Genomic DNA, 15245 nt, shown 5'->3' on the forward strand with positions numbered 1-15245 from the left:
CGTTGTCGCTTCTAATTTTCTTGATCCTTAAGCCGAACTCGTTTTGAGCTCGTCTCAAGAATCCCTTTAAGGTTTCTTGGGTTTGAGATTTTTCCTGCAAAAAGAACACCCAAGTGAAGCGAGAATAATCATCCACTATTACAAGACAATACTTACTCCCGCCGATGCTTATGTAAGCAATCGGGCCGAATAGATCCATGTGGAGTAGCTCAAGCGGCCTGTCGGTCGTCATGATGTTCTTGTGTGGATGATGGGCTCCAACTTGCTTTCCTGCCTGGCATGCGCTACAAACCCTGTCTTTTTCAAAATGAACATTGGTTAATCCTAAAATGTGCTCTCCCTTTAGAAGCTTATGAAGATTCTTCATCCCAACATGTGCTAGTCGGCGATGCCAGAGCCAGCCCATGTTAGTCTTAGCAATCAAGCATGTGTCGAGTTCAGCTTTATCAAAATCTACCAAGTATAGCTGACCCTCTAGCACACCCTTAAATGCTATTGAATCATCACTTCTTCTAAAGACAGTGACACCTACGTCAGTAAAGAGACAGTTGTAGCCCATTTTGCATAATTGAGATACGGAAAGCAAATTGTAATCTAATGAATCTACAAGAAAAACATTGGAAATAGAATGGTCAGGAGATATAGCAATTCTACCCAAACCTTTGACCAAACCTTGGTTTCCATCCCCGAATGTAATAGCTCGTTGGGGATCCTGATTTTTCTCGTAGGAGAACATCTTTTTCTCCCCTGTCATGTGGTTTGTGCACCCGCTATCGATGATCCAACTTGAGCCCCCGGATGCATAAACCTACAAAACAAGTTTAGTTCTTGACTTTAGGTACCCAAACGGTTTTGGGTCCTTTGGCATTAGAAACAAGAACTTTGGGAACCCAAACACAAGTTTTGGAGCTCTTGTGTTTGCCCCCAACATACTTGGCAACGACCTTGCCGGATTTGTTAGTCAAAACATATGATGCATCAAAAGTTTTAAAAGAAATATCATGCTCATTTGATGCACTAGGAGTTTTCTTCTTAGGCAACTTAACATGGGTTGGTTGCCTAGAGCTAGATGTCTCACCCTTATACATGAAAGCATGGTTAGGGCCAGAGTGAGACTTCCTAGAGTGAATCCTCCTAATTTTGCTCTCGGGATAACCGGCAGGGTACAAAATGTAACCCTCGTTATCCTGAGGCATGGGAGCCTTGCCCTTTACAAAATTAGACAATCTTTTAGGAGGGGCATTAAGTTTGACATTGTCTCCCCTTTGGAAGCCGATGCCATCCTTGATGCCAGGGCGTCTTCCATTATAAAGCATACTATGAACAAATTTAAATTTTTCATTCTCTAAGTTATGCTCGGCAATTTTAGCATCTAATTTTGCTATATGATCATTTTGCTGTTTAATTAAAGACATGTGATCATGAATAGCATTAATATCAACATCTCTACATCTAGTACAAATAGATACATGCTCAACGATAGATGTAGAGGGCTTGCAAAATTTTAATTCTACAACCTTAGCATGTAACATATCATTCTTAGTTCTAAGGTCTGAAATAGTAGCATTGCAAACATCAAAATCTTTAGCCTTAGCAAGTAATTTTTCATTTTCATTTCTAAGGCTAGCAAGTGAAATGTTCAATTCTTCAATCCTAGCAAGTAAATCATCATTATCATTTCTAGAATTGGAAGTTGAAACATTACAAACATGAGAATCAACCTTAGCTAACAAATTAGCATTTTCATTTCTAAGGTTGGCAATAGTGTCATGGCATGTGCTTAGCTCACTAGATAGTTTTTGACATTTTTCTATTTCTAGAGCATAAGCATTTTTAACCTTAACATGTTTCTTATTTTCCTTAATTAGGAAGTCCTCTTGGGAATCCAAAAGGTCATCCTTTTCATGAATAGCACTAATTAATTCATTTATTTTTTCCTTTTGTTCCATGTTAAGATTGGCAAAGAGGGTACGCAAGTTATCCTCCTCATCACTAGCATTATCATCACTAGAAGACTCATATTTAGTGGATGATTTGGATTTAACCTTCTTCCTCTTGCCGTCCTTTGCCATGAGGCACTTGTGGCCGACGTTGGGGAAGAGGAGTCCCTTGGTGACGGCGATGTTGGCGGCGTCCTCGTCGTCGGAGGAGTCGGTGGAGCTCTCGTCGGAGTCCCACTCGCGGCACACGTGGGCATCGCCGCCCCTCTTCTTGTGGTACCTCTTCTTCTCTCTCCTCTTGCCCTTCTTGTCGTTATCCCTGTCACTGTCACTCGATAATGGACATTTAGCAATAAAGTGACCGGGCTTACCACACTTGTAGCAAACCTTCTTGGAACGGGATTTGTAATCCTTCCCCTTCCGTTGCTTGAGGATTTGGCGAAAGCTTTTGATGATTAAAGCCATCTCCTCGTTGTCGAGCTTTGAAGCGTCGATTGGTTGTCTACTTGGTGTAGACTCCTCCTTCTTCTCCTCCGTCGCCTTGAATGCCACCGGTTGTGCTTCGGATGTGGAGGGATCATCAAGCTCGTTGATCTTATTTGAGCCCTTGATCATACATTCAAAGCTCACAAAATTCCCGATAACTTCCTCAGGAGTCATTAGTGTGTATCTAGGATTACCACGAATTAATTGAACTTGAGTGGGGTTAAGGAAGATGAGTGATCTAAGAATAACCTTAACCACCTCGTGGTCATCCCATTTCTTGCTCCCGAGGTTGCGCACTTGGTTCACCAAGGTTTTGAGCCGGTTGTACATATCTTGTGGCTCCTCCCCTTGGCGAAGACGGAAGCGACCGAGCTCCCCCTCGATCGTTTCCCGCTTGGTGATCTTGGTGAGTTCATCACCCTCGTGCGCGGTCTTGAGTAGATCCCAAATCTCCTTCGCATTCTTCAACCCTTGCTTGTTATATTCCTCTCTACTTAGAGAGGCGAGGAGTATGGTTGTGGCTTGGGAGTTGAAGTGCTCGATTTGGGCTACTTCATCCTCATCATAGTTTTCATCCCCTACGGATGGTACCTGTGCACCAAACTCAACAACATCCCATATACTTTTGTGGAGCGAGGTTAGATGAAATCGCATTAAATCACTCCACCTAGCGTAATCTTCACCATCAAAAGTTGGTGGTTTGCCTAATGGGACGGAAAGTAAAGGTGTATGTTTAGAAATGCGAGGGTAGCGTAGGGGAATCTTACTATACTTCTTACGCTCTTGGCGCTTAGAAGTGACGGACGCCGCGTCGGAGCCGGAGGTGGATGCCGATGAAGAATCAGTCTCGTAGTAGACCACCTTCCTCATCCTCTTTTTCTTTTCCCCACTCCGATGCGGCTTGTGGGAAGAGGATTTATCCTTCTTCTCTTTGTGGTGTGAAGAAGATCTCTTCTCCTTCCCTTTGGAGGAGTCCTTCTTCTTCTCCTTCCTCTTGGTGCGGGACTCTTCCGATGAAGTGCTCCCGTGCTTGTAGTGGGCTTTTCGCCGGTCTCCATCTCCTTCTTGGCGTGATCTCCCGACATCACTTCGAGCGGTTAGGCTCTAATGAAGCACCGGGCTCTGATACCAATTGATAGTCGCCTAGAGAGGGGTGAATAGGGCGAAACTGAAATTTACAAATATAAATACAACTACAAGCCGGGTTAGCGTTAGAAATAAAAACGAGTTCGCGAGAGAGGGTGCAAAACAAATCTCAAGCAAATAAGGAGTGTGACACAAGGATTTGTTTTACCGAGGTTCGGTTCTCGCAAACCTACTCCCCATTGAGGTGGTCACAAAGACCGGGTCTCTTTCAACCCTTTCCCTCTCTCAAACGGTCCCTCCGACCGAGTGAGCTTCTCTTCTCAAATCAAAACCGGGAACAAAACTTCCCCACAAGGGCCACCACACAATTGGTGCCTCTTGCCTTGATTACAATGGAGTTTTGATCACAAGAACAAGTGAGAAAGAAAAGAAGCAATCCAAGCGCAAGAGCTCAAAAGAACACGACAAATCTCTCTCGCTAATTACTAAAGCCTTGTGTGGAATTGGAGAGGATTTGATCTCTTTGGTGTGTCTAGAATTGAATGCCTAGCTCTTGTAAGTGGTTGAGAAGTGGAAAACTTGGATACTATGAATGGTGGGTGGTTGGGGGGGTATTTATAGCCCCAACCACCAAACTAGTCGTTTGGTGGGGCTGTCTGTCGCATGGTGCACCGGACAGTCCGGTGCACACCGGACATGTCCGGTGCGCCAGCCACGTCACCAAAGCCGTTGGGTTCTGACCGTTGGAGCTCTGTCTTCTGGGCCCGCCTGGATGTCCGGTGGCGCACCGGACATGTACTGTAGAGTGTCCGGTGCGCCAGCATGGGCGAGCCTGATTTCTGCGCGCGCTGGCGCGCATTTAATGCACTTGCAGGTAGCCGTTGGCGCCGAAGTAGCCGTTGCCCTGCAATTACACCGGACAGTCCGGTGTACACCGGACATGTCCCGTGAATTATAGCGGAGCAGCCGTTGCGAATTCCCGAGGCTGCCAAGTTCCAGAGCCGCGTCCTCTTGGAGCACCGGACACTGTCCGGTGTACACCAGACAGTCTGGTGAATTATAGCGCGTCGGCTCTGAAAATTCCCGAGGCTGAGAAGTTCAGCGCGAAGTCCCCTGGTGCACCGGACAGTCCGGTGCGCCAGACCAGGGAGCCTTTCGGGATGCCTTTAGCTCTCTACTTTGAACCCAACATTGGTCTTTTTAATTGGCTTGTTGTGAACCTTTGGCACCTGTATAACTTATACACTAGAGCAAACTAGTTAGTCCAATTATTTGTGTTGGGCAATTCAACCACCAAAATTATTTAGGAACTAGGTGTAAGCCTAATTCCCTTTCAGTATCCAAAGGGGTCTACCTTTGACTTGATTGGATATTCAGACTCCGACTATGCTGGGTGTAAGGTCGATAGGAAGAGTACATCGGGGACGTGTCAATTCTTAGGAAGGTCCCTGGTGTCATGGAATTCTAAGAAACAAACCTCCGTTGCCCTATCCACCGCTGAGGCCGAGTACGTTGCCACAGGACAGTGTTGTGCGCAACTACTTTGGATGAGGCAAACCCTCAGGGACTTTGGCTACAATCTGAGCAAAGTCTCACTCCTATGTGATAACTAGGTGAGTGCCCGTGCGTTACAACGGGAACATATAATATTACAATAACTTATATATAAATGTGTTATATTGTTATGAGAAAAGATTTTATAATTTATTGGTGATCTTGGTCATACATAAATTTTATTATTTTAATCTACTTGTTTCACCACTACATTGCGACCATCAATATCATACAGATTTCTATATATGAGGTGTCTATGCATTTGCGATGGCTCACAAATTATTAATAAAATGTTAGTGAACAACAATTATATGAAAATGAACAATACATATTGTCATCGACCTCAATATATCACTATTTTTTTGCCACCAAACAATACATATCTAAACTGGAACAAATCAAATTATACTATAATGTGTATATCACAAATACAAAGACTAAGAAGTGAACTTCTTTGTACACAATATTCTTTGTATGTTAAATTTGAGATGCATTCATTTCTCTTGCTGTAAGTACCTTTACCTCTCGCAATTGCTCGTGACAAGGAAACATATAATCGTATTAAAGTTAAAACTGGTACTTTAATATAGTAGAAAAGAGATGTGATCTTTAATCTCTTACTACTACAGCACTCGTACGCTGCGACGACACACAATCATATTTGATATTTATAAAAAAATAAATTTAGTATCGAAGTGAACATGATTCGCATATCAGATAATAAATTGGTGAGAACAAATATTACATTTTATCTCAGCCAAAAGACCAAAATAAAGTTATGAGTTGAAAATAAGTCCGACCTCTTTTTTATAGCTTGCTCGGTCGCTCGTCATCATTCAGCGAGCGATGTGGTACCATGTGATAGCAGGTGGACGGATGCAGGTGGACTGGTGGAGTGGAGAAGACGGGAATTTTTTCCCTGAGTGGAGGGCGGATCTGGCTGGCGTCGAGAGAGGAGGGATCCGCGCCGTTGGTAGGATGAGTGGACGGATGGGATGGCTCAAGACTTTCGTCTCTAAGAGTCGGTGCGTGGCCGTGGACTCTTGGGTTTGACTGGTCGTTGGGGCACAAATAACTGTCATGTGGGGTCACAGTGTGTGATGGGGCCGTAGTCTTGGTGTCAAGGCCTCATGGCAGTACAGTTAATATGGAGTTGAAGAATGAAGTTGATGTATGGGGTATGATGTTGTTTGTGTGAAGTTTCCGATAGTGAGTATATTGGTAGTTTCTTGTTTTTTTCCTTTCTATATATGACATCTTTGTCATTTTAAATTTTCATGGATGACTGGTAAATATAACTGGTAAAATTTCATATGTGTTCATGTCCTTATCTAATTGTGTCAGCTCTCTTAATCATGCAAATTCTAAAATGATCATATCATATAACTTTGATTCCTTTCAAATAATTTAGTTTATGAAACAACTATGTTTGTAAATGGATATTGTTGGAGACCATTTTTTATGACCTCCGTTCTCTCTCTGCAGTTGTTGCTAATTAGTCATGTCTCCTTTCCTTTCTTATAGGTGCAACCATTGTTGTCTCTGGTGATGGCCGCTATTTCTCAAAAGATGTTGTTCAGGTGATTTAGAACAGTACCATCTCCCTTATATATTTTCTAACCCCATTTTATAATTTTTATACTGCTTTGATAGTAGCTATTGTAGACTTAAATTCCGATGCAGATGTAACATTGTTGTCTTCTCCCTGAGGTTGAGTTTTTTAATAGACTTGGTGTTCATGAGCTACATAGAATCCCATTGATTTTGCTTGTTACAGATCATAACAAAAATGGCTGCTGCCAATGGAGTAAGACGTGTTTGGGTTGGACAAAACAGTCTCATGTCTACTCCTGTTGTATCTGCTGTCATCCGTGAAAGAATTGGTGCAGATGTAAGTTTGATTTCTTAATGAAGGACAGTCTTTAGCAGTATGAATATTTACTTGTTATTCCTTTATAATGTCTAATGAATAACCTGACTGTTGGTTTATAAACACATGAACAAAAGGGATCAAAGGCTACTGGTGCCTTCATCTTGACAGCGAGCCATAACCCAGGTGGTCCTAAGGAGGTACCAAGTTTACTGCTAGTATCTTTGTTGCAAATCAAGTGCCACACATGCTCTATGTTATTGAATACGCCTCACTGAACTTTCCAGGACTTCGGTATCAAATACAATATGGGAAATGGTGGACCTGCCCCTGAATCCGTTACCGACAAGATTTTCTCTAATACAACGACAATCTCTGAATACCTCATCTCTGAAGACCTTCCAGATGTATGATTCAGTGCCAACCTGCCAAGTATTTTCTCTGTTTCTTTGACAGGTTAGTGGAATATTCATTTTCTCCCACTTTACTACTGCAGGTTGATATTTCTGTTGTCGGTGTCACCAGTTTCAGTGGACCCGAAGGCCCCTTTGATGTGGATGTCTTTGACTCTAGTGTAAATTACATAAAGTTAATGAAGTGAGTAGCTTGTTCTTTCCTGTTTCGTTTCATTGAAGTGAGGATTCCATGCTTTATATCATTACTTGTTACTTGGATCATGTTATGTAGCAAGGGAACTTAATGATTTAATTACCACCATCAATTTCAGGACAATTTTTGACTTCGAAGCAATAAAAAAGCTGCTGACCTCCCCAAAGTTTACATTCTGGTATTCATCTATGACTGCAACCATGTTAACATTACCGTAATAGTATTATTGTAACACATCCAAAATCTTTCTTTGCACTTACAGTTATGATGTGCTCCATGGTGTTGCTGGAGCTTATGCCAAACACATCTTTGTGGAAGAGCTTGGTGCTGATGAAAGCTCACTGTTGAATTGTGTCCCAAAAGTAATGAGTTTTTCTATTGTCACAAGTTTCTACTTAAAATATGGCTTGGGAATTCATCACTTTTGTTTTTGCAGGAGGACTTTGGAGGTGGTCATCCGGATCCTAACCTCACCTATGCAAAAGAGTTGGTTGAACGGATGGGTCTTGGAAAGTCATCCTCAAATGTTGAACCTCCTGAATTTGGTGCTGCAGCTGATGGAGATGCTGACCGCAACATGATTCTGGGTAAAAGGTATGATCTGTACAAGTATCTTATTATGTAGAAAATTTGTTTTGGATTCTAGATAAGCTCAAGGAATTCATGATGCTTCCCCTTTGCCTTGTTATAGATTCTTTGTGACACCATCAGACTCTGTTGCCATTATCGCGGCCAATGCTGTTCAATCAATTCCTTACTTTGCTTCTGGCCTGAAGGGAGTTGCCAGGTAAAAAGCTCTCCTCCATATTGTGCTGCTAATATAACATCTAGATATATTTTTATTGTAAGAACTCTCACTGTAGGCACCAAGCGGTAAGCACCACTGCAGTCTGCAATAAAAATGCATGTTTCCCTCTACATTGGTTCTGCATCTGTTTAAGTTCGGCAGCGTTCTGCTCAATAAATCTGCTTAACATATCAGCAATAATACCATCTGGAACACAGTTTCTGCTAATGCCAACCTTTTGATCCCCACTTGTATGCAGCTATCTGACCTTAGATGCATTTAAAAATTCTCTATGCACTGATAGGCTACTTACGACAATCCAATGTTGTAAATGCAGGAGCATGCCAACATCAGCTGCCCTTGATGTTGTTGCAAAGAATTTGAATCTCAAGTTCTTTGAGGTAAAGTGTTAAAACTTTGGTTTGCAAGATTTTGAATGCCAGATAAATCTAACATAAAAAACATGTTTCAGGTGCCTACTGGGTGGAATTTTTTTGGGAATTTGATGGATGCTGGAATGTGCTCAATCTGTGGTGAAGAAAGCTTTGGCACTGGTAATATTTGGCTTCTGGCTATCATTTCTATACATGCCAATCACATAGTAAACATGTCACCACCTCTTGTATTGTCATGTTAGATGGGTAAATTGTGTTATCATGTGGTATATGAATGGGGCAAATCACTTCTTGTGTTCTGACAGTGAGCTCTCTCGCCCTTTTATTGAGTTGGTGGTCATGAATCCAACCCATAGTAAAATCAAGGACTTGTTGGTATTTGGTATATACATTATTGAGATGTTTATATGTACTACTTTGGCTAGGGTCTGACCACATTCGTGAGAAAGATGGCATCTGGGCTGTGCTTGCATGGCTTTCTATTATTGCTTTCAAGAATAAGGACAACCTTGGAGGAGATAAGCTTGTCACTGTTGAAGATATTGTCCGTCAGCATTGGGCCACATATGGTCGCCATTATTACTCACGATATGACTATGAGGTACTTCCTTTTTTTCACATGTGCCTTGCATATATGTACCACATGTTTCAGATATATATCATTCTAAATACATTAGTTTGTTTATGAAGAATGTCGATGCTGGGGCTGCTAAGGAGCTGATGGCAAACCTAGTAAGCATGCAGTCATCACTTTCTGATGTTAACAAGTAAGTGGAACTTTTTCAAATGTACATGAATCTCAAACCTGAACTTTTTAGAACCATGTCCAAGTACTCCCGTGTATATATCAACTTCAAAAAATTATGATAGTACTCCTGTGTATATATCAATTCAAGCAATCGCAAACTTGAACTTTTTAGAACCATGTCTAAAGTATCTCTTTGTCAGGTTGATCAAGGAGATCCGGTCTGATGTTTCTGAAGTAGTTGCAGCTGTCGAGTTTGAGTACAAGGATCATGTTGATGGCTCTGTGTCCAAGAACCAGGGCATCCGATACCTCTTCGGAGATGGTTCACGACTGGTATGTAGACCTGTATTGTTTCAGATATCCTCTATTTTATGTCTTGAACCAAAACAAAGGGTCTGGGGTGAAAACCTTGTTCCGCGGTCAACTGTACATCTTTTTTTTTGCAATATTATCAGTCAGTACATGATAAGTCTGAGCCTTGGTCATGGATATATTTGAGATATCTGACTATATCATACTGGCCACAAGTTGTGCTGGTGAGCTAACATGGATTTTTGGCGTTCTAGGTGTTCCGTCTCTCCGGAACCGGTTCTGTTGGTGCCACCATCCGTGTCTACATCGAGCAATACGAGAAGGATTCCTCCAAGACCGGCAGGGATTCACAGGAGGCCCTTGCTCCACTGGTAGTTGGAATTCGTGAAACAGTATTAACATCATCATCTGAACAGTCCATTTCAGCACTTCCTTGTGACATACCATCAACAATAGCATTCCCCAGAGAATTTGAAGGCAAAGGTTCAACTGTAGGATTGGAGGAACTTGGTAATGCACCGCAAGATTCATTAGTATCACAAGACCTCTGCCTCGTATCCTCATCAGCACAAATATGGCCGGCTGTTGGCTTGCAAACAGTAGAAACGGTGGGCTGGCTGGAGGATTCAGATAACCCAACAGCATGGCTAGCAACATTACCTTGTGAACGCTGTGATTTTGCTTCCATCAACATTCAACAGTGTAGTATGACCATTTCTTGTTTCTACAACAGGACTGAGGGTGGCACTTGTGGATTCCATGCTTCACAAATTTGTCAACTTCAGGATTGAGGGCGAGGTTGCAGAGGCGGTGGCCGATGCGGTCGATGGACTTGGTCAGGAACGGGATGGGGGCCAGAGCTGCCGTAGGATGGGAGGGGTCGAGGTCGTAGGGCGCCCACCTCTGTAGCCACGAAACATCGGCCTTGGGGGTCGCGCGATTGCGCGTCGGTGCGTCGGGGGGCAGGCTCGGGAGAGCAGGCGCGATGCGCGCAGGGGGAAGCGGCGTCGAGTCCGGTAATCCGGTCTGTCCTCCTCTTGGCCCCATCCTCCTCGCCCTCACCGCCCCCGTCGGCTCGTCGTCTCCCTCCCACAGGAGGACGACATCGTCGAATCCGGCTGCTGTGAACTGGCGATCGGGCCACGCCCAGCCGTGGTCGAGCAGGTCGCCAAGGCGTTCGATGCCGTGTGTGTGTGGGGGGGGGGGGGTAACGGCGTCGCCAAGGAGAGGAGGGGCGCCATGCCAGATCCGAGGTCGACGGCGTGGTCACCGGAGGGGTGGGGCGGCCGCGCCGACAGGGGATTCGGGCGTCGTGGCGGCCCCTGGACGGTGGCGACGCGTTGGATCTAGGGAGCGCGAGGTAGGAGATGAAAATGGGGCTGGAGGTTGCGCCCGCGTCGGCGTGGGGGCGAGCTAGGGGGCCGCACCCGCGGCTACAGAGGCACTGACGGTTGACGGAAGGAGACGCAGTCGTCTGGGAGGAAGAAGACCTGGGCGCCGACGAGGTTGAGCAGGGCGGCACTGGCGTTCTCCCGCGCCCGGCGACGCACGTTGGGCCACGGGGCGGCGCGTCCGGTGGGGAGGGCAGCTCCCTGGGCCGCAACCTCCAGCCCCGAGCTAGCGGGCGGTTGGCGGCGGGCGAGGGTCGCGGCGTACGGGTCGCGACAGGCGGTTGGCGGGGGTCGCGGCGGGAAGTTTAGGCGGGGGCAGTCTACAGTCCAGTCTTAATAGTTAGTACAGATGAGAGTGCTATCCGCATGGCGGATAATCCTGTTGAACACAGCCACACAAAGCACATAGACATCCGACATCACTTTTTGAGAGACCACCAGCAAAAGGGAGATATCGAAGTGTTTCATGTTAGCTCCGAGAACCAGCTAGCCGATATCTTTACCAAGCCTTTAGATGAGCAGACCTTTTGCAAGTTGCGTAGTGAGCTAAATGTCTTAGATTCGCGGAACTTGGATTGATTTATAGCATACATGTGTTTATGCCTTTGATCATGTTCCTTATGCATTTTGTTGTTTATTTATGGTGCTCAAGTTGTACAAGCACTCCCCGGACCTTACAAGTCCATTTGCAAGTGATGCACAAATTTAGGGGGAGATGTGCTACAACTTGACCCTTTGAGACTAACTGTGTGCTTGAGTTTGCTTAATTTAGTCTCAAAGGAAGATTGAAAGGGAAAAGGTGAACTTGGACCATGCAAGACGTCCACTGCACTCCGATGAACGAGTAACTTCTTCTAAGTTCATCTTAGTACTCTTATTGCCTTTTACTCTTAGTTGAAGATTTTTGGTGAGGCAATGGGGTTAAAGGGCCAAAATTGATCCCGTTTTGGTGCTTGATGCCAAAGGGGGAGAAAATAAGGCCAAAGCAATAAATGGATCGGCTACCACTTGTGAATTTTGAAAATAATAGAGTTAGAGTTTTTGTTTGTCAAAATACTCTTAATTGCTCTTATTGTCGAAAGTTGGTCTCCTATGGGGAGAAGGTTTAATTATGGTAAAAAGGGGGAGTTTTTGAATCCTTGATCAATTTTTCGTGAAATATCTCTCTTTATGTTTCAACATGTGCGTTTGACTTAGAGATAGGAAATTGAGTTTGATTTGCAAAAACAAACCAAGTGGTGGCAAAGAATGATCCATATATGCCAAATTTGATTCAAAACAAATTTGAGTTCTTATTTGAATTGATTTTGTACTTGTTCTACTTGCTTTATGTTGTGTTGGCATTAATCACCAAAAAGGGGGAGATTGAAAGGGAAATGTGCCCTTGGGCCATTTCTAAGTGTTTTGGTGATTTAGTGTCCAACACAAGTGCCTAAGTGTCAAATGGTGGACAAAGTACAAATCAAGTATAAAGGTATGTTTCTCAGACTTAGTACATTGTTTTAGTGACTAATGTATTGTGTCTAAGTGCTGGAAACAGGAGAAATCGAATTGGAGAAGAGATGGCCTTGTTCAGCCAAAGCTAGCTCTATCTGGGTGCACCGGACAATGTCCGGTGTGCCAGGCTGGCTCAAGCGAACTTGCCGCTCTCGGAAATAAATTAACGGCGTACGGCTATAATTCACTGGACTGTCCGGTGAGCCAACGGTCGGCCGGGCCAACGGTCGGCTGCGCGATCCGCGCGAGACACGTGGCCGAGCCAACGGTCGGGAGGGGGCACCGGACTGTCCGGTGCGCCAACGGCTCCAAGGCTGCCAACGGTCGGCTTCGCCAAATAAGGAAGGAAATCCGCACCGGACAGTGTCCGGTGGTGCACCGGACTGTCCGGTGCGCTAGGCGACAGAAGGCAAGAATTGCCTTCCCGAATTGCTCTCAACGGCTCCTAGCTGCCTTGGGGCTATAAAAGGGACCCCTAGGCGCATGGAGGGAAATACCAAGCATTCCTTGAGCACTCTTGATCACTCACACTCCATTCTTGCGCACTTGTTCGACATTCTAGTGATTTAAGCTCCGTTCTAGTGTGCTAGTCTTTTGAGCTTAAGTCTGGGTCTTGTGTGTGCGTATTTGCTGTGATCTTTGTGTCCTGTGTGAGTTGCTAATCCCTCCCTTACTCCGTGTTTCTTTGTGAACATCTTTGTAAGGGCGGGAGACTCCAAGTTGTGGAGATTCCTCGTGAACGGGATATAGAAAAGAAAAGCAAACACCGTGGTATTCAAGTGGGTCTTTGGACCGCTTGAGAGGGGTTGATTGCAACCCTCGTCCGTTGGGACGCCACAACGTGGAAGTAGGCAAGTGTTGTACTTGGCCGAACCACGGGATAAACCACTGTGTCTATCTGTGTTGATTCTCTTGTGGTTATTGTGTTTCGCTAAGACTCTTCTCTAGCCACTTGGCAATACTGTGCTAACGCTTAACCAAGTTTTTGTGGCATTAAGTTCAAGTTTTACAGGATCACCTATTCACCCCCCCTCTAGGTGCTCTCAGTGACACCGGAGCAACGACTACTTCGCGCGCAACGGTCGACTGCAACGCATTAAATGCGTGCCTGCGCGCGCAGAGGAGCAGAGCACGCATGGGTGGCACACCGGACAGCCTACAGGGCCTGTCCGGTGCACCACCGGACAGCCAGGCGGGCCCACAAGACAGAGCTCCAACGGTCGGAACCCAACGGCCTGGTGACGTGGCTCACGCACCGGACAGTGTCCGGTGGCGCACCGGACTGTCCGGTGCGCCCGTCGGCAGCAGCCTCCACCAACGATCAAGTTTGGTGGTTGGGGCTATAAATACCCCAACCACCCCCACATTCAAGTCATCCAAGTTTTCCACCTTCCAACTACTTACAAGAGCTCTAGCATTCAATTCTAGACACAACCAAATAGATCAAATCCTCTCCCAACTCCACACAAAGCTCTAGTGATTAGAGAGAGAGATTTGTTGTGTTCTTTTGAGCTCTTGCGCTTGGATTGCTTCTTTCTCTCATTCTTTCTTGCGATCAACTCAATTGTAACCAAGGCAAGAGACACCAATTGTGTGGTGGTCCTTGCGGGGAAGTTTGTTCCCGTTTGATTGAGAAGAGAAGCTCACTCGGTCCGAGGGACCATTTGAGAGAGGGAAAGGGTTGAAAGAGACCCGGTCTTTGTGACCACCTCAACGGGGAGTAGGTTTGCGAGAACCGAACCTCGGTAAAACAAATCCTTGTGTCTCACTTCTTATTCGCTCACGATTTGTTTTGCGCCCTCTCTCTCGGATTCGTTTCTATTTCTAACACTAACTCGACTTGTAGTTGTGATTAAGTTTGTAAATTTCAGATTCACCCTATTCACCCCCTCTAGGTGACTTTCACTCCTCTCTTTTTTTGTCTCACATCCTCCCTTGTGGTTGAGATCGATCCTTCCTTTTAAAGCTCAAGAAAGGATCTCTTACAAGGAACAGAGCTCTTACAAGGAACACGTAAAAAGGTAAAAAAGAAAGGGTCTTTCGTTGATGAGATCTTGCAATGCGTCGATATTGTGAGTTGTACTTGCCATCGTACTTGTCGTTGCACTTTTAGATCAGAATACTCTCTGTTGCTTACGCGAGAACAGGGCTTCGTATCCCGAGGGTATCCGATCTTGACCGAAGGGCACCATGCAGTTGGTAGCATAGTGTCGTCTGCAAGTTTTCGGGATGGGTCGATGCTATGGAAGTTTCGTTCGTACCCTCTACTTTTGCCAACCCTTGTTCCTCGTAGCCCATTCGTCGGGTTTTCCTTTGTCTCTCGTACAAGGGTGGTGGTGCTACATTTGTCCTAGATTTAGAGGAGCATGGGGCTTGCTGGAGAAAAAGGGCAGGTCCTGCCTTTGTCATGTTGTGTAGAATGGGACAATAGTGGACACATGTATGGAGCGATGGTACGATCGTCTAGCCCCGAGAGGCCCTATCTAACCTGACCGATCCTCTCCTATCCATCTAGAGTAGGCATAATTGCATCACAGTAGCTCACCTGTAGGTACCTCTAAGCTTATGGC

At 45.1% G+C, this 15245-nt stretch overlaps 1 protein-coding gene across 1 annotated transcript; it reads left to right on the plus strand.

Moving 5' to 3' along the window:
- The first annotated feature begins 6593 nt into the window (after nucleotides 1-6593).
- Nucleotides 6594-10578, plus strand: LOC103631244 (phosphoglucomutase, cytoplasmic 2-like). The gene is made up of 15 exons (XM_020540026.3): nucleotides 6594-6646; nucleotides 6844-6957; nucleotides 7074-7136; nucleotides 7224-7343; nucleotides 7433-7533; nucleotides 7664-7723; nucleotides 7808-7907; nucleotides 7982-8139; nucleotides 8237-8332; nucleotides 8670-8733; nucleotides 8805-8886; nucleotides 9153-9328; nucleotides 9418-9494; nucleotides 9676-9808; nucleotides 10042-10578. Exons 2-15 carry the CDS (start codon nucleotides 6856-6858, stop codon nucleotides 10576-10578), a joined length of 1869 nt encoding a protein of 622 aa, XP_020395615.1. The 5' UTR covers nucleotides 6594-6646; nucleotides 6844-6855.
- The last annotated feature ends 4667 nt before the right edge of the window (nucleotides 10579-15245 follow it).

The sequence above is a fragment of the Zea mays genome, chromosome 6, assembly GCF_902167145.1.
Source record: "Zea mays cultivar B73 chromosome 6, Zm-B73-REFERENCE-NAM-5.0, whole genome shotgun sequence".
In the NCBI taxonomy this organism is placed as follows: Eukaryota; Viridiplantae; Streptophyta; class Magnoliopsida; order Poales; family Poaceae; genus Zea; species Zea mays.

What these genes read in the sequence shown, in the direction of transcription:
- LOC103631244 (XM_020540026.3), top strand. Translation starts at nt 6,856, where the DNA reads ATGGCTGCTGCCAATGGAGTAAGACGTGTTTGGGTTGGACAAAACAGT. An exon ending in GGCCTGAAGGGAGTTGCCAG is followed by an intron (nt 8,333 to 8,669) that starts GTAAAAAGCTCT and finishes TTGTAAATGCAG; the next exon opens with GAGCATGCCAACATCAGCTG. An exon ending in ACTCACGATATGACTATGAG is followed by an intron (nt 9,329 to 9,417) that starts GTACTTCCTTTT and finishes TTGTTTATGAAG; the next exon opens with AATGTCGATGCTGGGGCTGC.